This window comes from Phyllobates terribilis, unplaced genomic scaffold, assembly GCF_046119375.1.
Source record: "Phyllobates terribilis strain yellow unplaced genomic scaffold, ASM4611937v1 Scaffold_13__5_contigs__length_258822181, whole genome shotgun sequence".
NCBI classification, from domain to species: domain Eukaryota; kingdom Metazoa; phylum Chordata; class Amphibia; order Anura; family Dendrobatidae; genus Phyllobates; species Phyllobates terribilis.
The window spans coordinates 133,036,024-133,059,650 of NW_027362773.1; the positions used below are offsets into that span (position 1 = coordinate 133,036,024).

Here is a 23,627-nt window from a genome sequence, read left to right on the forward strand (position 1 = left end):
TCAGACATTTATCAAAAATGTCTTGGATATTCCATAGTTTCGAAAGCTTTGTGAACAAGAAAAAAACAAAATGTTTTTCTTCACCCTTCCACTGTGAGAAGATGAACAATTGAGAAAAAAAGACAAATAAACAAACAAATAAAGAAACTTTGCAATAGAACATCAAAACTAGTCTCCCGATTTGTGGTGGTAGGTTTCTTAGCTGTGAGTTTTACATTTGAGTCAAGTAACAGATCAGAAGACATCAGACATAACAGATGGTCGTATAAGCCATCTCCACAATTATTAGCCAAACAATTTTTGGATGTTCACACTGAGTCTTTTTGCTGAATTTTTGGAGTGGAATTTGAGCATAAACTCTCCCAAATCCTCCTCAGAACCTTAAAATTCTTCAAAAACTTGAGTTTTTGCTCAGTTTCTACTGTAAAAAGACTCACAGTGAACATACTCAATCAGGATCTGGGGTTTAATTACTTTTAGTGCTGTGGATATTTATTTTTCAATGTTAGGAAGTAATTGGTTCAGCTTTTGTCTTCCCACATGAACCTTTTGCATCTGATCTGTGTCTTGTTTTTTGCTTTCGGACCTTTTTATCACAGATTTATCGATCTACAGGACATCTTAGATTGTCATGTCCTATATGTATATGGTGTTACATTCACATCCAGTTGAAGTCCTACAGTATGTGACCCTTACTACCCTTACTTGGGAGAAAATGTAGCAAATACTAGATGTATAGTCTGAATTGTTTGTCAAAGGTTTGGTCAGCAGTGACAGAGTTAAGGAAATGAATATCTTTGAGTGTATCCCTCCCAAATGGCTTAATATGAGGAACCAAAAGGAATGTTTACCTTGATTGTAAAAGATTAAAGATTTTCCTGCCCCTCCTGCTGTGATGTCATTTAAGACATCTAACAATCCTATAAGAGCAAGGAGCAAATGCCCCTGACAGTGCTGAAGGTGCATCGCCCCTGGGGCCTACAATGGGGTTCTTCACTGCCAGCTTGGGGGTGTTATGGCTGGCTTTGGGCATCTCAAATGCCATTGATGTAACACCAGGTAAATTCTTTCTACAGTTTCTGAAATATTTATTAACAATCGATATTTGCCATTGTATTTTGGGATTAACTGTTTGGCAGAAGAAAGCCATTTAGGAGCAAAAGATTAGGAAACACAAAGATAATGTATTAGTATCATAGTGAGGTTTTAACTTATCACTGTATACATAGTTTAACAACTTAGTCAATGAGTCTGGTAAGTTTACACATACTGAGTACATAGGACAATAAACTAGTAAACTTTTTTTTTTTTTAATGGAAATTAAAAGCTGCTTTTGACAGTAACAGCGAAAGCTATGAGATTTTCACAAATTTCATGCAAATGTTTCTTTGTTTTTTTTTTGTTTTTGCTTACTAAATTTGAAATCTGCAGCAAGTCAATACTCTAACCATTTTTGCAGCATTTTTTCACCCATAGAAAGTGAAAAAATGCTGCAAAAAATGCAACAACAACAAGCGTTTTTGCCGTTTTTTTGCTGCGTTTTGGTGAATAAAACTAACTTTATTGAACATAATTCGTAGATAAAGCACACGTATCCAACAAAACGTTGTAAAGAATGCAACAAAACGTAGTAAAAACCGGAGTATTGAGTGCAGCATACTTACTGCCAAAGGAATATTTTTTGATTGCAAAAAAAATGCTGCAAAATCAATGCATGCGAACATAACCTAAGATTTGTTTTACCCAGTGTAATAATTTGATCTGTTTTATAGAAGTTCTTGCCATACATTAGACTTTGTAATGAAGCTACCTGTTTGAAAAGCCCTTACTTTGGAAATAGTTTTGTTGCTTACGAAATATATTCTTAGGCCACGTTCACACTATCAGTATTTGGTCAGAATTTTACGGCAGTATTCGAAAGCCAAAACCAGGAGTGGAACAATCAGAGGAAAAGTATAATAGAAACACGTCACCACTTCTGCATTTTTCACCCACTCCTGGTTTTGGCGTACAAATACTGATGTAAAATACTGACCAAATACTGAATGTGTGAATGTGACCTGAGTCTCATTCTAACAAATTTTACCAATCATCAACAGGTCTAGTCCGTAATCATGGTCACTACGTCTGCAGTACATGGGGAAACTATCATTTCAAAACCTTCGATGGGGACTTCTATCAATTTCCTGGCCAGTGCAGCTATAACCTGGCCTCAGACTGTGGAGATTCCTATCCGGAGTTCTCTGTACATGTTCACCGGTCCGAGGACAGCGGTCATCCCCTTATAGACAAGATCACCGTCACCATCAAAGACGTCACCATCCTATTGGAGAGCAGCATAGCGATCGTCAATGGGGCCATGTAAGTTTATTAAACTAACGTTTTTGTTTTTTTTATGTTTGAATATCAATTATGATCTTTATGTTTTACACTTTGACTCTTCGCATTTTCATACCTTCCGCTTTTACAGATAGACGTGATGGATTCATTATGATCCGCTTGATAAATCCTTCATGATCAATATAATTATATACAAAAAAAGCAAAAAGGAGTTTTTTGCTAAAAGTTGTATTTTTTTTGTTTGATATACATGTGTAAAAATATATTTTGTAAAACAAAAAAAGTGAAAGACGACAAGAACCAGAAAATTGGTACAAAGCAGTGCATTTAACATTGTAAGATAGGTACAATAAATATAAATTGTGTAGAATTTCAAGTAATAGACACAATGGTCATGACCTCCATTATATATATATATTTATATGTATATTCGCAAAATAATGCATGTACCTATTCATGTACTCATAGCAATCAATCGCTTATCCTTAATGAAATGCACAATGCAGGGTTATTACAGAGACCAATGTCCCAACGCACGTTTCGCATGTTTTGTTCTCACTTCCTCAGGGGGTATAGTATGATATACTTATAATTGGTTAAGCAAATTTCCATTTTCTTTGCTAGGTAGACTAGAACAGTACGATACACTAAACTGATGTAAAGCAACAGAAACCTGAGAGGATAAAAATATACACATGTGTATTGAAAGTTTGTGTTGCTCTGTCAGTGATTTTTGTGACCCATGTGTCCACTTCTTTTTTACCAAATACCGTCTGATATGTCCAAACATAATGCGATTGGGAAAAGTGGGGAAAAGTGGGAAGTGCGACTGGTAAAATTCAATAATAGAGTACATTACTATTTTAAATTAATTATATGAATGTCATGCCATAGTTTGACTACTAAAAGATTATAATATGATGTACATTAGATATTTAATTCACTTTAAAGGAATTCTCTATTTTCAACATTTCTATGTTTATGGCTGAGACACAGGAAAAATATATATCTTTGTACCATGTTAGCCAGTAGGTAGAAAAAAATACATTACAAGAGTCCTCATTGGTTGATACTTTTTAATGGCTAACTGAAAAGATGGTAACAAATCGCAAGCTTTCAAGACTACTCAGGTCTCTTCATCAGGCGTTTATACATTTATGCCTGATGGATAGACCTGCGTAGTCTCGAAAGCTTGCGATTTGTTACCATCTTTTCAGTTAGCCATTAAAAAGTATCAACCAGTGAGGACTCTCAAAATGCACTGAGACAAGAATTTGTCTTGTCCAATTTTTACCTCCATTAATATAAGTGGGTTGGTAAAGTTGACCAAACTAAGCTATAGAAGTGCAGAGGCTAAAAAAAAAGTGAAAAAATACCAGTAAATGCCAAGATCCCTTTATCCAGGACGACTGTTTGATGTTTGATCCAATTTTTCCACCAATGTAAATCCATAAAGAGATTTTGGAAATGTAATAATTCAGATACTTGAACATTGCTTTAGCAATTGATAATTTTTCAAATGTTAAATTGTAAAATATTTCACTCCCCCCAATGACACTGATTTCACAATAGTTTAGTATTCTTTTAAAAAAACAATGCCTTCCATTTCCTTGTATTGTGGTTTAAATATAAGTATAACCCACCTTTTCTTTTAAAGTTTACGTCTGATTCACAGTCAGTTTTAAGGTCATGGCTCTGCTAATAAAAAGCGTCTCATGTAATAGAAGCCTTGTATATTGCTGTATATTATATTAGATGATGCAATCGAGGCTTAGGAGACTGCTGTGATACAATAATTTAGCTCCTTCCTGCTACAGAGTCTCCATTTTCTCAGTTGTGTTTAAAAAAAACAACAACAACAAATGAGCTTTACTCACCCTTCCCAGGTCCATCACTGAGTCTCCTTTGTTGCTCCAGCAGTCTGTTAATTTCTACAGCTCTAACTTTATGTCAAAAAGAGCTGCAGACAATCATGATGCTAAGCTCACCGATTGACTGCAGCTCTGTCAATGCAACGAAAGAGCAGCAGACAAAAACAGACAGGGATCAGCAGGAGAGATGCAGTGCTGGACCTGGGGAGGTGAGTAAAACCCTTATATATAAATATAATATATATATATATATATATATTTTTTTTTTTTTAAATAAACTGCAGTTGAGGAATAAGAATTTTCAGAAGAAACTCCCAATTTACATATGTATAGTGACTTTTGATGTATGTTATTCCAGATTTTCTACAGTAAATTCCATCTCCTATGTTTCTAAATTATTATTAATTTGCATTTAGAGTTTAACAACCTTTCCAGCAGGAGCTGATCTGCAGTACTTGGCAGCGGCAACTAAACAATGTGACTGAGCGGTGGGGTTCTGCACCTTACACTGTATACATTCAGCTGCTGTCAGCTGATCAGTATGGGTACCAAGTGTGGGACCCCAACCAATCTGATAATGGTGATTTATCCTAATATCAAAGAGATGACAAACCCCTTTAATAGATAGATCTGTGTGGATATACTTACAGATGTAGCAGATGCCAAATGAGCATTCGATGTGCCACACTAAGTATTGTGCCATAGTGCTCTACTCTATTTAGGTGGCAATGCTGTTAGGTTAATGATGCAGCATTGGCTATATCTGCAAATATTAGTATTTTGATTAATAATACTAGTTATGTATTATATGTTATGGACAGCACGGTGGCTCAGTGGTTAGCACTGTTCCTTTGCAGCTCTGGGGTTCTGGGTTCAAATCCCACCAAGGACAACATCTGCAAGGAGTTTGTGTGGGTTTCCTCCGGGTTCTCTGGTTTCCTCCCACACTCTAAACACATACTGATAGGGAATCTAGATTGTGAGCCCCAATGGGGACAGGGATGATAATATATGTAAAGTGCTGTAGAATTAATGATGGCATATAAGTGAGTAAAATATGTATATGTTTAATGCAACTTTTTCCAACCAGGGTCCCCTAAGAATCTTCGGGTTCCTTGGAAACTGTCCATGGGTTACTCAGTAGACATCTGAAAAAAGTAAATGGCAAACTAATTTCTAAACTCTCATAGATGCTAAGAGTGGGGAACAGGCAAAATGCTAAACAAATCTGGGCCAGAATATAAAATGATACAATCCTTTAGCCAACAGGATATTTTTTAGAGGAGTAGGATTTTTTTTTGAAGTGGAAACATTTCCAAGGATTATACAATTAAGAATACCAGTATTCCACCAGCCGAGTTTAGACAAGCAGATGTACACTGAATGATCTATGTACATAGACTGTCCTTGTTCTCGGCAGCACAGGTCCTGTTTACACAGGACTATGTGCTGCCGAGAATGATGATCTTTTAAAGCAAGACAAAGTATGATTATAAATTTTTGAACTTTTTACATATTCCATAGAACAGTGGAAACATAGTTGTCTATAAATAATTTTTATGGTAACGGGTACATTTCTCTGACTGTCTAGGGATGAGTGGACCAGTGGAAGTTTGGGTTCTGCTACCCGACCCGAACTTTAGTCCAACAGTTCAATCCGGGTACCAGAACTGTACCTGAACTTGAGAAATGGGGGCACGAACTCTGGAGCTGGAAAAATTTCTCTCTCTCATTTCCCCTCAATCTCCCAACTTTGCAACAGACTTCCAGAAGTAGTCCGTGTTTGGCGCTTAGCACCGGACACTGACTATCATGTATGAACGCCGAACTTTGAACATCTCTGGTGTCCAGTAATCATACATGGATAACTATTGGTAATAAGGACTATCCATTGATCACTTTTGGAGCGATATAATGGAAGTGCTAAGTCATCAAATATTGATTTAAAAAAAAAAAAAAGAAGATTTCTCAAGTCAGTTTTTACAGCATAGTGTTCTGCACAGAACAGCTGTGATCCTGACAGTCCGGGGGATGGACTGACATTTGTATAAGGTGTTCCCTTTGGGTGTTGTCCATTTTTATAAAGCAATTAAAGTGGCGTTTCTTAATGACCGCACCAAGTCGTTGACCATATGGCGAGCACCCGGAGGAGGGGCAGATCATCAGATTGCACAAATTAATAGGAAGCTATAAACATTTATAGCATTATACGGTGCTAGATTATTTAGTGAATATGAGTATTTTTTTTTTTTTATTATTTTGAAATCAAAGGTGGTGTAGCTACATGAAAAATTCTATAAGGGGTCATAATGGGAATCACAGCGGCTCAGTGGTTAGCACTGCAGCCTCACAGCACTGGGGTCCTGGGTTCAAATCCCACCAAGGACAACATCTGCAAGGCATTTGTATGTTCTCCCCATGTTTGTGGGTTTCCTCCTGGTTCTCCAGTTTCCTCCCACACTCCAAAGACATACTGATAGTGAGTGTAGATTGTGAGCCACAATGGGGACAGTAATGATAATGTCTGTAAAGCACTGTGGAACTAATGGCGCTATATAAGCAAGTATAATAAATACTGTTGTGTTTACTAATATTGTAGTTCTAGTTATTCCATTGTTTTACTTCTTGTTATTGTCTTGTTTACAATGAATCTGAAGCCGACAATTTATACCAAGGAATAGGGAATTAAAACTTAACTTTACCATAACTTCATGTGCAATTAAAATGGTTTACATACCAAGTGTTAAAACGTGTATAGCAAAATGCATGATTCTGCATTAGTTTAATTCAGACAATTTTATTCATCGTCTACTGATTAAATCATCTTTTCAATTGATATTTTCTATTCCTTATATTGGAATGCTAACTTTACTGGAGGGTCAAATCAATGAATAAATCCAATTAGGTTTAGATGACCCTATAGTAGATGCGCCCAAGTCCAGCAACCTTTTCTTGAACGCTTAGAGGATGTCCACACTTGGAATCACTATAGACAGTGCTGAAAAATAAAGAGCCTGTAAAAGTAAAACAGTGCACAATTTTTAAGGAAATGTCATTTCAAGATTTTTTTTAGCCTTAAATACTACATTTAAATGGCAAAGCGATTGTCCCCAAATGTGGACAACCACTATTTTAGATAATCTTGATAAGTGTTTACTTCTCTTTCAAAATTATGCCCAAAAGATTATGGAGATGATTTAGAAAAATATATATATTTTTTTTGTATTTTGCAGAGCTAAGACACCTTATTACAGTTTTGGAATCCTCATTCAGAATAATGATGCTTACTATAAGCTGTACACAAAAACGGGCTTGACCCTCATGTGGAACAAAGAAGATGCTGTCATGGTGAGCTTCATAGGGAATATAAATGACAGATTTGATACATTTTATGGAAGGGAAATCAGTGTTACTCATTATGTTGTCTCAACTTTCCCTTAAAGAGGTTTTCCCACGAACAAAAGTTGATTTTAATTAATAGATCTTGGAATAATAATAACTTCCACAATTGGATGTGTTTAAATAAAATGTTCCTGTGCTGAGATAATCTTATAAATGTGCCCCTGCTGTGTACTGTGTAATGGCTGTGTCTGACCGTACAGGAACATGGTCTGATCATACCACAGCTCCTGGGCAGGGGAGGAAGCAAAAGAGTATATAGACAGGACAAACGAGCTTCCCTGTGGGAAAAATGGTCGAGATGGCTATCGGCTAAAGCATCATTCAGCCAACAGCCATTTTATGTGTATGTCTGACTTACGTCTTGGGTATATTTATTCTTAATGTTTTTTCTCTTTTCCTTTTTAGGTTGAACTGAGCGCAAAGTTTAATAACCGCACCTGCGGTCTGTGTGGTGATTACAATGGTGTCCCTTTTTATAATGAATTTTACTCCGAAAGTAAGTAGTCTATAAAATGTAGCATGCAAATGGCCTTTTCAGCGAGGAAAAGGACTTTATCTCTATAGCGCCACCTGTTGGAAGTAGCAATCCTACAAGTCACTATCGACCCTTTAACGAGTCGTGCAATATGACTTAGGATAAAAGCCTAATCAGAATCTCAATTTGCAGACACGGTGCTCCGGGGTATTTCCCCTCGTCAGTGCAAAGTATGAGAACTGATTTGGCTGGGTGAGAGGCGCTATAAAATGTAGTTAATTTTAGCTCCATATAAAGAGCACTGCCCCCCTTTGGCCGCACCCAACCCAGATCCATGTAGGAATTGTAACACAGATTAAGGGCTGTCCTGCAAAACCATACACAGTGCCTTGTCGAGTGCAGCGCGTTGCCATAAAACTGGCGATGTAGACCTGGCTAGAATACACAATCACTGTCTGATCTGTGGAGTTCAACGTCTAGGGCCCTCAGCACCAGACATTGATCACTTACCATACGGACGTATTTTCAGTCCAAGTGCGATCTGACAAAACATCGGATCGCACTCGGGCCAACATTAGTCTAAGGGGCCGTTCACATGTCCGATTTTTCCCTTGGACAGAATCTCTCAGAGGAAAAATATTTCTGCATGCCCAAGTTTGATCCGATATTTGGATCGCACACGGCCATGCAAGTCAATGAGTCCATGGAAAACATCGGACTGCCCTCGGATGACATCTGAATGCAGTCAGATTTTCACGGCCTCACAGATTGGAGAAGGTGGAGAATTTTTTTTCCATCTTGTCCTCATCCGAGAAGATCGGATCACACTCTGATCAAACTATGATTAGGGATGAGCGGACATCTATGGGGATGTTCAGGATTGTCAGGTTAGCGCAACTTTAGTCCACAGTTCGGTTTGGGTACCAGAACCCTATCCAAACTTGAAGCCAAACCCGAACCCAATAAAAGTCAATGGGGACCCAAACTTGGGTGCTGTAAAATGGTTGTAGTAAGGGCTAGGGGGCTGCAAAAGTTCGGTTCGCTCATCTCTAACTCTGATCAGAGTGTGATTAGCATAATTGATCCTATTTTCTCGGATGACAAAAAATCTGCTTGTCTGCACCCTGCCTTACCACTATGTCATCATTGGCTTTTATAAGAATCCCCCTTTAAAGGTTTTGTAGCAACTTGGTAGGTTAATGCCTATCCATAGATGAGGCGATAACTTCCTGAATGATGGGGGTTATCAAACAGGGTATAGGTTCTTTTTCTCACTTTTCCATTCTTCTTCTTTTTAGATATCTTACTTAGTCCCATACAGTTTGGAAATTTGCAAAACATCCACGACCCAAAGGATGAGTGCACAGACAGAGACGAGACTCAGAAGACAGACACAGAGCACTGCTACCAATATGTAAGTAAATGCATTATATCTTATAGCTCATGCAGTTTATCCAAATATACCGCTACTGAAAGTCCCATACGAGGTTACAGTGTTAGGATATTCCCTTCCGATGTGTATGTGCTAGTCTGACACATGGGGACTGAGCTCATTGCTGTGTCATTGATGGCGGCGTCCAGAGTATTTGAAAGCTCCCAGATTAAAATTACTAACATGAATGTACCATCGTAATTATGGTCATGCTCTCTTCTATACCTACAGATAGGGTACAACCTTGAAGATGAGAGGGGATGTAAACCCGCGCTGCCGAGGATCCAATATACGAAACGAGACCAGATGCAGTTTTATTTCTCAACATGTTTCAAGGTAATTATACTTCTTCATTAGGACAAACCACACCTGATGAAGAGGTATGATTACCTCGAAACGCGTTGACAAATAAAACTGCATCTGGTCTCTTCTCGCTTATTGGATCCTCGGCAGCGCGGGTTTAGTTTCCCTCTCATCTCCAAGGTTGTACCCTATCTTTTTGGTGGATCTGCAGCAGCCAATTTATACTAACTAACAAAGGGGTTGTGACTGTCACCCCCTCCAGGTGAGCAAATCCCGTTTTACTCTTTCCCTTGTAATCCGGATAAGACCCTATTGCACTCATTGTCATTCCAGTTTTTATCTATGCACATACCTACAGATTGAAACAGGAGAACATCTGAATAACAAGTCAGGGAGGAACTAGATTTAATCAGCATAAAAAACCTTTATTGTGAAGTTGAAAGGTTAGGTGGCACTACATGCACCAGCATGACCGCACCAAAATGCCAGACAAAAGATCATTGATAATACACGAAAATACAAAAATTCAATCATTTATCTATTGGGATCAGCAGCAAAAAAGAATCATGATAAAATAAAAATTGACATAGATAAATACATGGAAACTACAGATGTAGCAGGGAACCTTATCAAATGCTTAGGTGATGACTGATTGTAGCCTATACAATTCACATATGGGCCATAGCACAAAAAGGCAGTACTAACTCAAGGGGTGTGCACCTCAAATATGTAAAAGTATGTATAATGCTGAATGATTTCCAATGGAATGTACACGTGCACCTCATATGTGAATCTAGGTGATAGTGCCTAGGAAGTGGTGTCCACAACATAGTCACAGTCTCTAACCCATGCAAAAGGGGCAGTTGTTTAATACCTGCATTACTGGTCCTAGTGAATGAGAGGCACCATGTGGTACAGCCCCGACGCGCGTTTCGGACATTCGTCCTTCGTCAGATGTAGCAAAGGTTATCATGACTCATATCACCATCTTGATAACGTGGCACAGAAGGTTATCTTATTTAGGGAGGTTGCCCCCTTTAAGGAAGTCTTCATCCTTGGGCGCTGTTTAGTATAAAATAACAAACTGCGCTCTACTCACCTCCCACATGTCCACCGGCGAGTCTCTGCCGCTGATCCAGTCTGGCACTGACGTCATGTCAACAGCCAATCAGTGACCTCAGCTACTCCGCCAGGGTAGATGGAACACCCGATCTGAGCCACTGAGCGCACTGATTGACTGCTGTGCTGTAGCGCTACAGCCAATGCCAGACACCGGGAGCGACGGAGGAGGCAGTGAGTACAGCGTGGTTTATTTATTTATACCAAATTGTGTTCTGGAATGATGAGTTCCTGAAAGGAGACAACCCCTTTAAGAGGATTAAGATCACAATATCAGGTCAGGTATTGAATTACACTTTTCTCAGTGCCGTTTTATCTGAGTCAAGGTAACCTTTGCTAGAACTGGATGGTACAAATACTTTCTGCACACATGACCTGTACACCCGGAAGGGACAAAAATCACAGGTAGGGAAGAGCCATTCAAAAATATTTTGCATTCGTTATAGAACAGAAAGTTATGACTGTTATCTACATCATTTTATGTAGAGCTCACGATTTCATTTTAGTGTCATCAAGTTTTTCTTCTTTTTTTGTTTTTTTTTACCCCAGATAGTTTCCACTATTTCTAAACAAAAATATTGCTAAATTTGATACATTTTACAATGTAAAAAATATGTAACAAATGTTAAATAACGCCATGAAATTTTCTCTCTTAGTACTCGGTGTGTGAACAGCACCTGAGTCATCAGGCGTTCGCAGATTGTGGAAGACTCCTGAACACGGAAAGCTACATCCAGGCCTGTATGCTGGACATGTGCTCCTGCGATCACTCACAAGACTCCTTCTGCCTGTGTAGCACCATCACTGAGTATTCCAGACAATGCTCTCATGCCGGAGGACGTCCAGGAAACTGGAGAACACAAAACCTCTGTCGTAAGGATTTTTTTTCTACTCCTTTTTGTAACCTGTCTACTTTCCTTACATGTTTATTTAGAAAAACTCTAAAATAATAATAATTCTGGGAAACTTTGTTTTGTGTCAATACTTCATTTTTCTGCTCGGAATCCTTCTTTTGTCACAAGACTTTGTCTCTATACCGTCTGGCATTGGATATTGCCACAGTGTTTAAGGTCATGTCTCCTTCTAAAGGGGAATAACCTTTTGTCGTCATTGGTTTGGGATACGTTGACATCTCTTTTTCTCACTGTGTAGTAAGTTCAGATTTTTGTGCTTTTTCCTTTTCACAAAAAAGCATAAACTGCACAGTGTACATTTTATTTACCGCGATGATCTATGGATGACATGGGTAGCTCCAAGGCAGTGTTCTCCATCTCTGGTCCTCAAGAACCACCAACAGATAATGTTTCAGGATTTCCTTAGTATTACCCAGGTGATAATTCCATCACTTGGTTGGGCAAGAATTCCATCACCTGGTCAATACTAAGGAAATCCAGAAAACACGACCTGTTGGTGGCTCTTGAGGACCATAGTTGAGGAACACTGCTCAAAGGCATACAGTTGTATGCGACAAGAACCTACATCAAAGGTATTGTTCTGGAGCATTTCCTGATGTATACGTTAACAAATGCCCTAAACAAAACATGAGTAGATCTAAACATAAAATTACTTTTAGTCATACAAGTACACACTGATGTGATCAAACCCTCAAATATTATAGACCCATTTAGCTCTTGAGCAAAGTAGTTGAGTGAATCTCATTATCTAGGACTTTATTTTTCAATTTCTACAGCTCTGTGCACTTAATAGGTAGCTGCTAACTACCTTCCTTTTCTGCGATGAGATGATCTCTCCCGGGTCAGAGGACTGGTCCTAGTGGCGATTCTTCTGCTTCCTGTGACGTCGTCAGAGCAGTTCCTTCTCTTCTGCTCTGCTTTGTTGATGGGGCATCACCGTCAACGTCGTATTGATTGACAGTCGACTCCCCGCTACGTTGGGCTGAGCCAGCTGTCAATCAACATGACGCTGGCAGTGGTGCCCCATCGACAGAGCAGAGCGGAAGAGAAGGAACTGTTCTGTCAACGTGGCATCACAGAAAGCAGAAGAATCGCTTGCCAGGAACAATCAGTGAGTGCTTGGAGCCGAGAGAGATCATCGCACCACAGAGCAGGCAGGTAGTTAGCAACTACCTGCCGATAAGTACTTAGCCCCATAGAACAAAAAAATTAAGTCACGGATAACCCCTTTAAATCGTGACTGCATTTTATTGCTTTCATAAATCAACAGTACAAGTGAAAATAAAAAAAATGTTGTAATACAGGTGCATCTCACTAAATTATAATATTGTCAAAAAGGTAATTTATTTCAGTTCTTCAATACAAAAAGTGAAACTCATATATTGTATAGTCATTACAAACAGAGTGATCTATTTCAAGTGTTTATTTCTGTTAATATTGATGATTATGGCTTACAGCCAATGAAAACACAAAAGTCATTATCTCAGTAAATTAGAATAATTAACAAAAAACACCTGCAAAGGTTTCCTACGCAATTAAAAAGGTCCCTTAGTCTGTTTCAGCAGGCTCCACAATCATGTCCAGAAGGCAGTCATTGACACAATCCACAAGGTCCCAGAGTTCCAATTTTCATTTGGAAATCAGGGTCCCAGAGTCTGGAGGAAGAGTGGAGAGGACACAATCCAAGCTGCTTGAGGTGTAGTGTGACGTTTCCACAATTAGTGATGGTTTGGGGAGCCATGTCATCTGCTGGTGTAGGTCCACTGTGTTTTATCAAGACCAAAGTCAGCACAGCCGTCTACCAGGAAATGTTAGAGCACTTCATGCTTCCCTCTGCTGACAAGCTTTTTGGAGATGGAAATTTCATTCTCCAGCAGGACTTGGCCCCTGTCCACACTGTCAAAAGTACCAATACCTGGTTTACACACAACAGTATCACTGTGCTTGATTGGCCAGCAAACTCGCCTGACCTTAACCCCATAGAGAATCTATAGGGTATTGTCAAGAGGAAGATGAGAGACACCAGACCCAACAATGCAGACGAGCTGAAGGCTGCTATCAAAGCAACCTGGGCTTCCATAACCCCTCAGCAGTGCCACAGGCTGATCGCCTCCATGCCACATTGCCGCATTGATGCAGTAACTGATTCAAAAGGAGCCCCGACCAAGTATTGAGGGCATTTACTGAACATGCATTTCAGTAGGCCAACATTTCAGATTTTAAAAACATTATTTAAGCTGGTGTTATAAAGTATTCTAATTTACTGAGATAATGACTTGTGTTTTCATTGACTGTAATCCACAATCATCAACATTAACAGAAATTAACACTTGGAATAGATCACTCTGTTTGTAATGACTCTATATAATATATGAGTTTCACTTTTTGTATTGAAGAACTGAAATAAATTAACTTTTTCATGATATTCTAATTTAGTGAGATGCACCTGTATATCTCATCTTCCTCACTTATCGGTCACTTCTGATCTCCCTGAACTGATCATTCATTCTCAAACACTTTAAAAAACTGTTGAAATCTGTCTTCAGTGAGGGATCACATTACACCTGCTGCATATAAAAGCTGATGAAGAGCTGGGGAGAGAACCTAGAAAAAAACAATAGCTGAAAGGAGAAACTGCTGAGGCTTCTAGTGCATTGGAATCAATTGAAATAAAATGCTACAAATAGAGGATTTAGGTCATATAACGGGCAGAAATAGTGTTATTCCTCATGAACACACACATGACATGTCATTCTGAAAAGTCACCAGAGAGTGCAATTACAGTTTAAAGCTAAAAGTGAAAAAGAATAGTGGTCAAAAAAAGGCACGGAGCCACGTTTCCCAGCTACCATTGTGCCAATGCTGATGCTTTATTCTAACAACGTCATACATAAAAAGATAGCTAAAGCCAGTAATTGCAATTAATACAACATAAAAGTACTGCAAGAGATTGATCATCCACTTATGTAAGGTCTAACTTTAAATTTATGTGTTTTCCAGCTAAGCAATGTCCTGCAAATATGATTTACCAAGAAAGTGGTTCTCCTTGTAAGAACTCTTGCTCCCATCTGGAGATACACAGCCTGTGCGAGGAGCATTACATGGATGGCTGCTTCTGTCCTGAGGGTAAGTCATGAGAAGAAATATATTGAATTCCTGCTATGAATAATAAAAAGAGTGATTTACTAGTACTGTGCAAACATCATAAAATTGCCCTGACTATACAAGGAAGGAGGCAGATACAATACTAGCATTAATAGTAAAAATCAATATGCTTTACCTCTGTAACAGTTTACTACTGTGCAGTTGTAGGGGCCATCTTACTTTGCTGATTGATCTTTATGACTGTTTTCTCCACATCCGAGAAAAACGATCCGATTACTCTAATCAGACTTTGATCAGAGGGCATCAGTTTTTCTCAGACCCAGATGAACATCAGACGGCACTCGGATGTCACCTGAGTGCAGTCCGATTTTTTTTTAACAGAGCTAGGGAGACTTGAATTGCCGATTTTGATCGAACAATCAAATTAAAATTAGACATGTCTCCATTTATTTCCGCTGACCACTTGGTCCAAGGAAAAAAATCGGACATGTGCAATGTCCCATAGAATATCATAGGATGAGTGCTATCCATGTCAGCTCCTCTCCCTGTTTGTGCTTGCCATTGAAGAGCATTTTCTATGTTGATGTGTTAGCGGTGTTGTGTGTGAAGGGGGCTGGCTGACTGGCTAATATTAGATTGATATTGAGTAAAAACTCTATTTTCTGGCTTAATACCTTAGGTTGCACAATGGAAACCAGTGGAAAAACTGGTTCAGGGATATTATAGATATAGCATGGAAGTAGATGAACAAGAAGAACAAGAGTAAATGTATCTTAGAGTCCGCCTCCGTGACTAGTTTAGTTTAGGCTAGATGGCGAAGTGCCAGCTATCCTGGTTCTTGGTGATAGTGCCTGCACTGGGCTCTCTCTTTCAAAGTACTTCCATGTTACAAAAAATCCTATATGATGGTCACATAGAAGTATGATAATGGAAGGGGAACAGGCCAACAAGCCCTGTACTCTCCCATTTTAGGATAGACCATGTGCTTGTATATTCCAGGAGTAGGAAAGTTGCCTAATTTTGATTCTCTACTTAGAAAGTAATACATTTTTTGTGTGGTTATAGATGGTAAATTGACAGTAGAACAAAATAAAATAAAAATGGAAGTAATGTTGTTTATTGTAAAATACAGTCCAGAACAATAAAATATTTGTTTATCTACCATTTTTAGGCACCGTACAAGATGATTATACCAATAAGGGCTGTGTACAAGTCAGTGAGTGTCACTGCAAGCATCGAGAAACATTATACGCGCCTGGACAATCTATAGAGAGTGACTGTGATCAATGGTAAGGGCAGAAGTATGAAACATGGCTCTCTATGATTTCCCTACCATAGTCTTTGTTTTAGACTTGCATTCCTCTGGGACAATGATGCCGTTTGTTGCAATAGTCCTTTAATTAAATATCCTGGCCAAAGTAGTGGCTGGTAGGCTCACAAGACCCACCGGCTACTGTATGTCTCCACATTATGTACCAATTTTAGACTTGAATAATAATCTTTTCAAAATGATATCAATTTTAGCCATTGTGCTGCTGGAAGATGGAGTTGCACAGATCGTGCCTGCCCGGGAGTTTGCTCCATTGAAGGTGGAGCCCATTTCAACACTTTTGATGGAAAAGGCTTTATATTTCATGGGAACTGTTACTATGTCCTATCTAAGGCAAGGAACTTGGAGTTATTTTAAAGTTATCTATCTATCTATCTATCTATCTATCTATCTATCTAAACCTCATTTCACCATACCGCTGCGCAACCAGCTCTACCCTCACCTACTGTATCCTCACCCATCCCTTGTAGATTGTGAGCCCTCGGGGCAGGGTCCTCTCTCCTCCTGTACCAGTCGCTGACTTGTATAGTTTAAGATTATTGCACTTGTTTTTTATTATCTATACCCCTTTTCACATGAAAAGTGCCATGGAATAAATGGCGCTATAATAATAAATTATAATAATTATTAGCGATGAGCGAGTATGTTCTGTTAACTCTTTCGGCGAGCATGATCAGGTGCTCGCCGAGTATCTTCGGCGTGCTGAGGTGTTATGTTTCAATTACTCCGTGCTCATGATTTGCAACTGTTTGACAGCTTTAATACATATGAGGAAGGCCTAAGAAACAAGCATTCATCACATGTATTAAAGCTGTCAAACAGTCGCAAATCATGCACACGGAGTGACTGAAACATAGCACCCCAGCACGCTGAGGAAACTCGGAAAACACCCGAGCATGCTCGTAAATCTCGAGTAATGAGCATGCTTGCTCATCACTAATAATTATCTATCTAAGAATCCAAGAATCATGATTTGCGACTGTTTGACAGCTTTAATACATGTGAGGAATACCTAAGAAACAGGCATTCCTCACATGTATTAAAGCTGTCAAACAGTCGCAAATCATGCACACAGGAGTGACTCAAACATATCATCGAGCACGCTGAAGATACTCGGAAAACACCCGAGCATGCTTGTAAATCTCGAGAAACGAGCATGCTTGTTCATCACTAATAATTATCTATCTATCTATCTATCTATCTATCTATCTATCTATCTATCTATCTATCTATCTATCTATCTATCTATCTAAGAATCCAAAAGGGTGGGCTCAGTCATTACCGGATTCCAATTGTAAGGTAGATATCAAGCCTGACAAAGGCTCAGTTGACCGAAACGTTCACATGGGCAAATAAAATATCTGCCTTACTATTTGAAATGAGGAATTGAGTGCTGCCCCCTTTTTTGAATTTTTTATGTTTCATAGGTTGTTGGGTTACAACGTGTGGACTGGCACCATATAAACTTCTTACATAAACTTCTTACAAGTTTGTTCTGCTTCATTTTTTGCTATCTATCTTTTAAAAAATTAGCCAATTTATGTGACTATTATGATTTATTTCTCATTACAGGAGATTGCAAGTGACTCACATGTCATATTAGGTGAGCTGACACCTTGCAGTTCCTCGGAGAGAGAGACCTGTCTTAAATCTGTTGTGCTTTTAGCTGACAACAAAAAGAATGTAAGTATGTTATATCAGAAGAAGGTAGTGGCTTTTACAAATATGATAGAAAGACTATGGAAGCAAGACTGTAATTAACTACTTCCAGACCGCACACAGACAAAAAACCTCTAGGCAGTCTGCGTTCTACTCTGCAGTGATGTTCCAAAATGTCAGTGCAGAGTAGAGCAGCTGCACATGATCGTGCAGCAGCGGGAGCAGGAAGCTGGCTGTCAGACACAGCCAGACTCCCCATAGAAAAGGTACAGAGGGTTTATTATAGTTTCAGTCTTCGCAATCTGTTTATACAGTAATAGGAAGCGCTATCAGCGCCTCCTCCTCTGGACCCAGCAGTCATGTGATCTCTGAGTCTAGGGACGGAGGAGGAGCTGTTGAGTCCTAGAAGACCCAGTCAGTTCTGCTAAGCAGCTAGCAGGCTGCATTTCCACCGTAACTGGGGTTATTCTACTGTACCAGCCCCAGTTACAGGGAAAATCAGGTAAAAAAAAAATATTGAAATGCCCCCCAATGGTTACAGGTGTTTTATAATGTTGTGGTGCACGCAATATGTGAAATTAATGAAAAATAAACAAATAAATTAAAGACAAGACAAAAGAAAATTAAAAATGTATGACAGTGGCATAAAAATGAAACCCTTTGTATCATGAAAAAAATGCAAGAATTATTTGAATATCTGAACGAAAAATGTTTTGTTCACAGCTCTATAAACTGCATTTACGAAAAACAAAAATGTATCTGGTCAGGAACGGGAGATAAATGACCTTGTCTAAAACTGGTTAAACAATATGCTAAACCAACTCATTGAATTTGATTCCTCTAGGTTGTGGTCTTCAAAGCGGATGGTACAACGCTATTCAATGAGCTTAAAATAACCCTCCCTCATATCACAGGTAAATATCACAAATAGCAAAGTAATTAATAATATAGGCAATAATACATTCAGAATTAAAGGGGTAAACCATGGGAGTGAATTGGGGGCAAGTTGGTGACATCTTAACCTCAAAGTCATCATAATGATTTTTCTGTTTTTTCCACAGCCAGTTTTTCAATTCTGCAACCAACAGAAAACCATATAATTGTTCAAGTAGATAATGGCCTTCAAATGCAGATTCAGCTGTCACCCACAATGCAGTTATACATCACCATGCAGAAATCTGCCAAGGGCCGACTGCAAGGTCAGTTAAACTATCGCAAAACAATTTTGGCATCTACCAGGGTACTGCTTTCTTTGGATCCTTTAGGAAATTATCTTGACAGCTAAGACAAACCAATGGAAAGTGATCAATTTTGTAACCATTGCAATGGAAATGAATGTTACAAGATACATGCCTAAGTAGAATAAAAGCTAAAACTAATATAACGCTGATTCATGTATGACCCCAGGAAACTTCTACAATAAACTACAGTGATATCTGCGGTAACCTCTGACGTGAAAAAATATATGTCACTTTTCTCATGTCACCAAAGTAAAATTTCAAAATGTTGACCGTTGACTTTACTAAAGATGAATCCATAGAGAAGCCCAATGTGTGGTCATTTGAATACAGCATTACAGTCACAGCATGAAGATCTCAGGTGCCAACTAGTCAAAAAGCTTGCAGAAAAAATTACTAACAAAGTTTCTTCAGAATCTGAGCAGGTTCAGCCATTCAAATCTTCCTTCCGATCTACAAAGTAGACCGGTATACATTAAAAGTGGTGACATTTTTTTAATTCTTCGCCGTTATCTTGATAGTATCAAGCCATCAAGATGCTGGTCTTCCTCTTCACCTTGTTCCTTCTATTCTACCAACCATAATGTCCTTCTCCAGTGATTGCGTTCTTTGCATCATGTGTCCAAAGTAGCCAAACCATAGCTTGGTGATCTCTGCTTCGAAGTGACATGTCTGGCTTGATTTGTAGGCCTGGTATAAAATTAAAAGTGTTGAAATATAGCTCTTAATATTTGTACTGCTTTTTAATAACATTATTTCAAATGGTCTTAACAATTCATTGTTTTGTCTAGGTCTTTGTGGAGACTTTAATTCCAAGGAAGGAGATGACTTTAAAACATCTGGAGGTCTTGTGGAAGCCACAGCATCAGCCTTCGCCAACACTTGGAAGGCCCAGGCCAGTTGTCCCGACACATCTGACTGGTTGGATGATCCTTGCAGCCTCAGCATTGAGAACAGTACGAATACATTTTACTTTTTTTCATTCGGATTATAAAGATTTTATCTAAGATTAAAGTTTTACTACTGAAAACTTTTACTTTAATTAAGATAGGGATACAAAGTACAGTAATAAAGGCAACACTATAAATAGGGCAAAAAACAAAATTGTATGGTTAAAGTAGTCTGCTATACCTCCATATCTACAGTATTTGAAACAGATTCTAACATCCATTATATAATACAAACATTTTAGATATTAGAATGGTAATTTTCCTGCATTTTTTCCCACTAATCCGATACTTTAATCTTCTGACATCTTTATTTTTAAGAAAACTATGCTGACTTTTGGTGCTCTAAGTTGGAAAGTGATGAGTCTCCCTTTGCCAAGTGCCATTCCACAATAGACCCTACCAAATATGCAAAGGTTAGTTGTAATTCTGTGTGTCCAATCTCAAGGTAATCTTTACTATTCCACACAATAATTTCATTGCATTTTTCACTCCCCAGAGGTGTCGTTATGACTCGTGCAACTGTAAGGACAGTGAGCACTGTATGTGTGCCGCTCTCTCCACCTATGTCAGAGCCTGTGCTGCTAAAGGGATCATCCTGTGGGGATGGAAGAGCGGAATCTGCGGTGAGAACATCCTAATTGGTCAATTTTGTAAAAAAATGGCTTTAACCTAAACCATCATCATATTAAGAAGAGAGGGACAAATAATAAAATAATCTAAGAAGGAGAACCCCTCCTGACTTTAGCCTTCTTACTTGCTTTTCGGCCATCTAGATCTTTTTTTCTTCCTCTGGTTGGATCTGTGTAGGGTTGGAGCCTTACAAAGTTAACACCCATGAGGAACTGTTAAATCTTGCTGAACTAGATTCTTTCCTCGTCACCCTCCCTATAGTAGCATCCCTTTTTCAAATATGTTGAAACTGTATTGCAGAATTAAATACATTGGTGTCAGGTAGGAAAAGATTGAGATAATATCTTGAGAAGGTTGAAGACATTTTTTTAAACATATATCTACTTTGAAAACTATTAGGCAAATAAAATTGAATGTGTAAAATACAAAGACATAAAAAGTTTTTTTTTTCCCCTTTGATTCCCTACAGACAAGGATATTAAATCATGTGCGTCTTCTCAAGTTTACCTGTATAACTTGACCACATGCCAACCAACATGCCAATCCTTGGCAGAAGGAGAAAAGTCTTGTGCCAGTGTGTTCACACCAATCGATGGATGCGGGTGTCCAGAGGGAGAATATTTGAATGAGAAGGATCAATGTGTACATATATCCCAGTGTTCCTGCTATTACCAAGGCACATATGTCGATCCGTTAGACGTCATCCACAAGCACGATGAGCGTTGGTACGTGTTTCCAAACAGCCTAAACTGTTCAGCATAGTAAGTCATACAACTGCAGAGTTCGTAGTGATTAATTATGTTCTCCATTACTTTCTAAAACAGCTCCTGCCATAATGGGAAACTTCACTGCACCACCCATGTCGATGAAAGTGAGAAAATATCACAAATTTTCTTTATTTCCTAGAGTAATATTTCATAGTCATTTAATTATTGTGAGATCCTGATTTTGCATTAGTTTTCACAATTGCAACTATTTTTCACAATCCCAGTTAGCCTTAAATTGTCAGATTACAAGGCAATTACACGCAAATCCAGCTGATAATATTCAGTTTTTTTTGCTGAATTTCAACAGGGGAAGCAAAGCATTACATGGTGCATATTACAGTCAATAGGTTGAATTTTTGCAATGCACAGACAGACTGGATTATCTGGAGGCCCCGATTCATTAAGGTGTTTTCACCAGAATTCTGGAGTACAACACCATAAAAAGTAGTAAAGTTTTTGAGCAATGAGATGTTGCGCAAAAATATAGTGACTTTTGACATTGCTATGCCAATCCTGACCAGCTGGGAGGAGTTTGGGCAGGATGGGGCATGGCTAAACTAACCATCAAATTTATGAAACCTTACACCTTTTCAATAGAGTCAATTTCGGCAGAAATGTACTCCAGTCTGAGTATTTTTGTATGGTCGTCCTGAGGAAGGAGTCGGTGGTCTCTGAAACACGTCGACAATAAACCTGCAATTTTATCTACTATAACTCGTGTCATAATTCCAGAGAGAGCAGAAGCACTTCCAATCCGGTTACCTTTATAGAGTACAGTAGAGTGCCGTGCGCTTCCTAATGAGCTAGATGCATCTTACTCCTGCACACCCCTCATTAAGAATGACATATACAGTGAATTGGCCTCAAAGTTTTACTTATTAAAATTTATTTAAAAACAAAAGGGCAATTCATTAAGATTTGCGTTGTTCACACCGGTCTTAACGAAGGAGTGTAACCGAATAAGATGCACTTTTAGCAAGAGGCGCACACTACTTATTGAATTAAGAACTTCTTGCAAGTGCCCCACCGCAAGGACTGGTGTACGTTTTTTGGCGTAACTTTTCATTAAATAAACAGGTGAGCAGCAACTGAGTTGAGCAAAAATTTTGCGACTTTTCAAGTTTATTTATGCTAGAATTCTGATGTAAAAACCTTGAGGAATCAGGCATGCGTCTGGCACACGGTCAACGTGCGAAGGAGCCATGCGGATGGTCCATATGGCCATTTACTTTACAGCCTATTTTCTTTTTTTTTTACAAAGTAAATTAGGACTACAGTATAGGGTCATGAGAGGGACAGGTTCAAATATTGATCCGATTTCTGCATCTGGTATTGCAGACTATGCCCTTGCACTTGGGCTGCAAAGCCAAGGATATCCCATCATGGAGAAAGTTTTAGAAGAAAGATTAGATGACCTGTTTTACTGTCATGCAATCACTTTTATATATATATATATATATATATATATATATATATATATATATATAAATGTGTGAGTATATATGTTTCAAATGTGCTACATACTCACCCAATGTCTCTTTACAGCTTGTCCTGAGGGCAAAGTCTTCTTTAACTGCAACAATCACACAGGTGTCTCAGTACACAGGAGCTGCAAGACTCTGGGGGTTGAATATGTATGTTGAGTCTCTCTCATTATTATTATTATTATTATTATTAGTAGTAGTAGTAGTAGTAGTAGTAGTAGTAGTAGTAGTAGTAGTAGTAGTATAATTATTATTGGTGTTATTAGTGTTAGTATTTTACTAGTATAATACTTTCTTTATTTTTTTAATTTTTTCTTATTATTTGTGTGTATTTTTCATTATTAATAATAATAAATATTATTAATATTATGTATAATTGAATTGTAAATCCAGAATTGAATCATTAGTTTTTCCTATATTATAGTTCCAGACAGAGTGCATCTCAGGATGTGTTTGCCCCAATGGACTTCTAGATGATGGAGCTGAAGGCTGTGTCCCTGAGGAAAGGTGTCCTTGTATCCATAATGAAGACATTTATCCCCATGGATCCCATATTAAAGTGGACTGCAATACATGGTAAAATGACAGAATATTATACAAAGTTTTAT

At 38.4% G+C, this 23,627-nt stretch overlaps 1 protein-coding gene across 7 annotated transcripts in view; it reads left to right on the forward strand.

The window, feature by feature from the left end:
- Positions 1–910: 910 nt before the first annotated feature.
- Positions 911–23,627, forward strand: part of LOC141174067 (mucin-2-like) — a 117,782-nt gene continuing 95,065 nt past the window's right edge. For all 7 annotated transcript variants that reach the window (XM_073658702.1, XM_073658705.1, XM_073658707.1 and 4 more), the window contains exons 1-19: positions 911–1,059; positions 2,100–2,361; positions 7,445–7,559; positions 8,019–8,109; positions 9,387–9,502; positions 11,599–11,815; positions 14,857–14,982; positions 16,133–16,250; positions 16,486–16,624; positions 17,864–17,974; positions 18,795–18,864; positions 19,012–19,149; positions 19,980–20,144; positions 20,457–20,551; positions 20,635–20,761; positions 21,238–21,493; positions 21,593–21,639; positions 23,081–23,169; positions 23,444–23,595. In XM_073658702.1, coding sequence (XP_073514803.1) covers positions 984–1,059; positions 2,100–2,361; positions 7,445–7,559; positions 8,019–8,109; positions 9,387–9,502; positions 11,599–11,815; positions 14,857–14,982; positions 16,133–16,250; positions 16,486–16,624; positions 17,864–17,974; positions 18,795–18,864; positions 19,012–19,149; positions 19,980–20,144; positions 20,457–20,551; positions 20,635–20,761; positions 21,238–21,493; positions 21,593–21,639; positions 23,081–23,169; positions 23,444–23,595 — 2,510 coding nt within the window. In that variant the 5' untranslated portion in view covers positions 911–983. The remainder of the gene's footprint in view (positions 1,060–2,099; positions 2,362–7,444; positions 7,560–8,018; positions 8,110–9,386; positions 9,503–11,598; positions 11,816–14,856; positions 14,983–16,132; positions 16,251–16,485; positions 16,625–17,863; positions 17,975–18,794; positions 18,865–19,011; positions 19,150–19,979; positions 20,145–20,456; positions 20,552–20,634; positions 20,762–21,237; positions 21,494–21,592; positions 21,640–23,080; positions 23,170–23,443; positions 23,596–23,627) is intronic.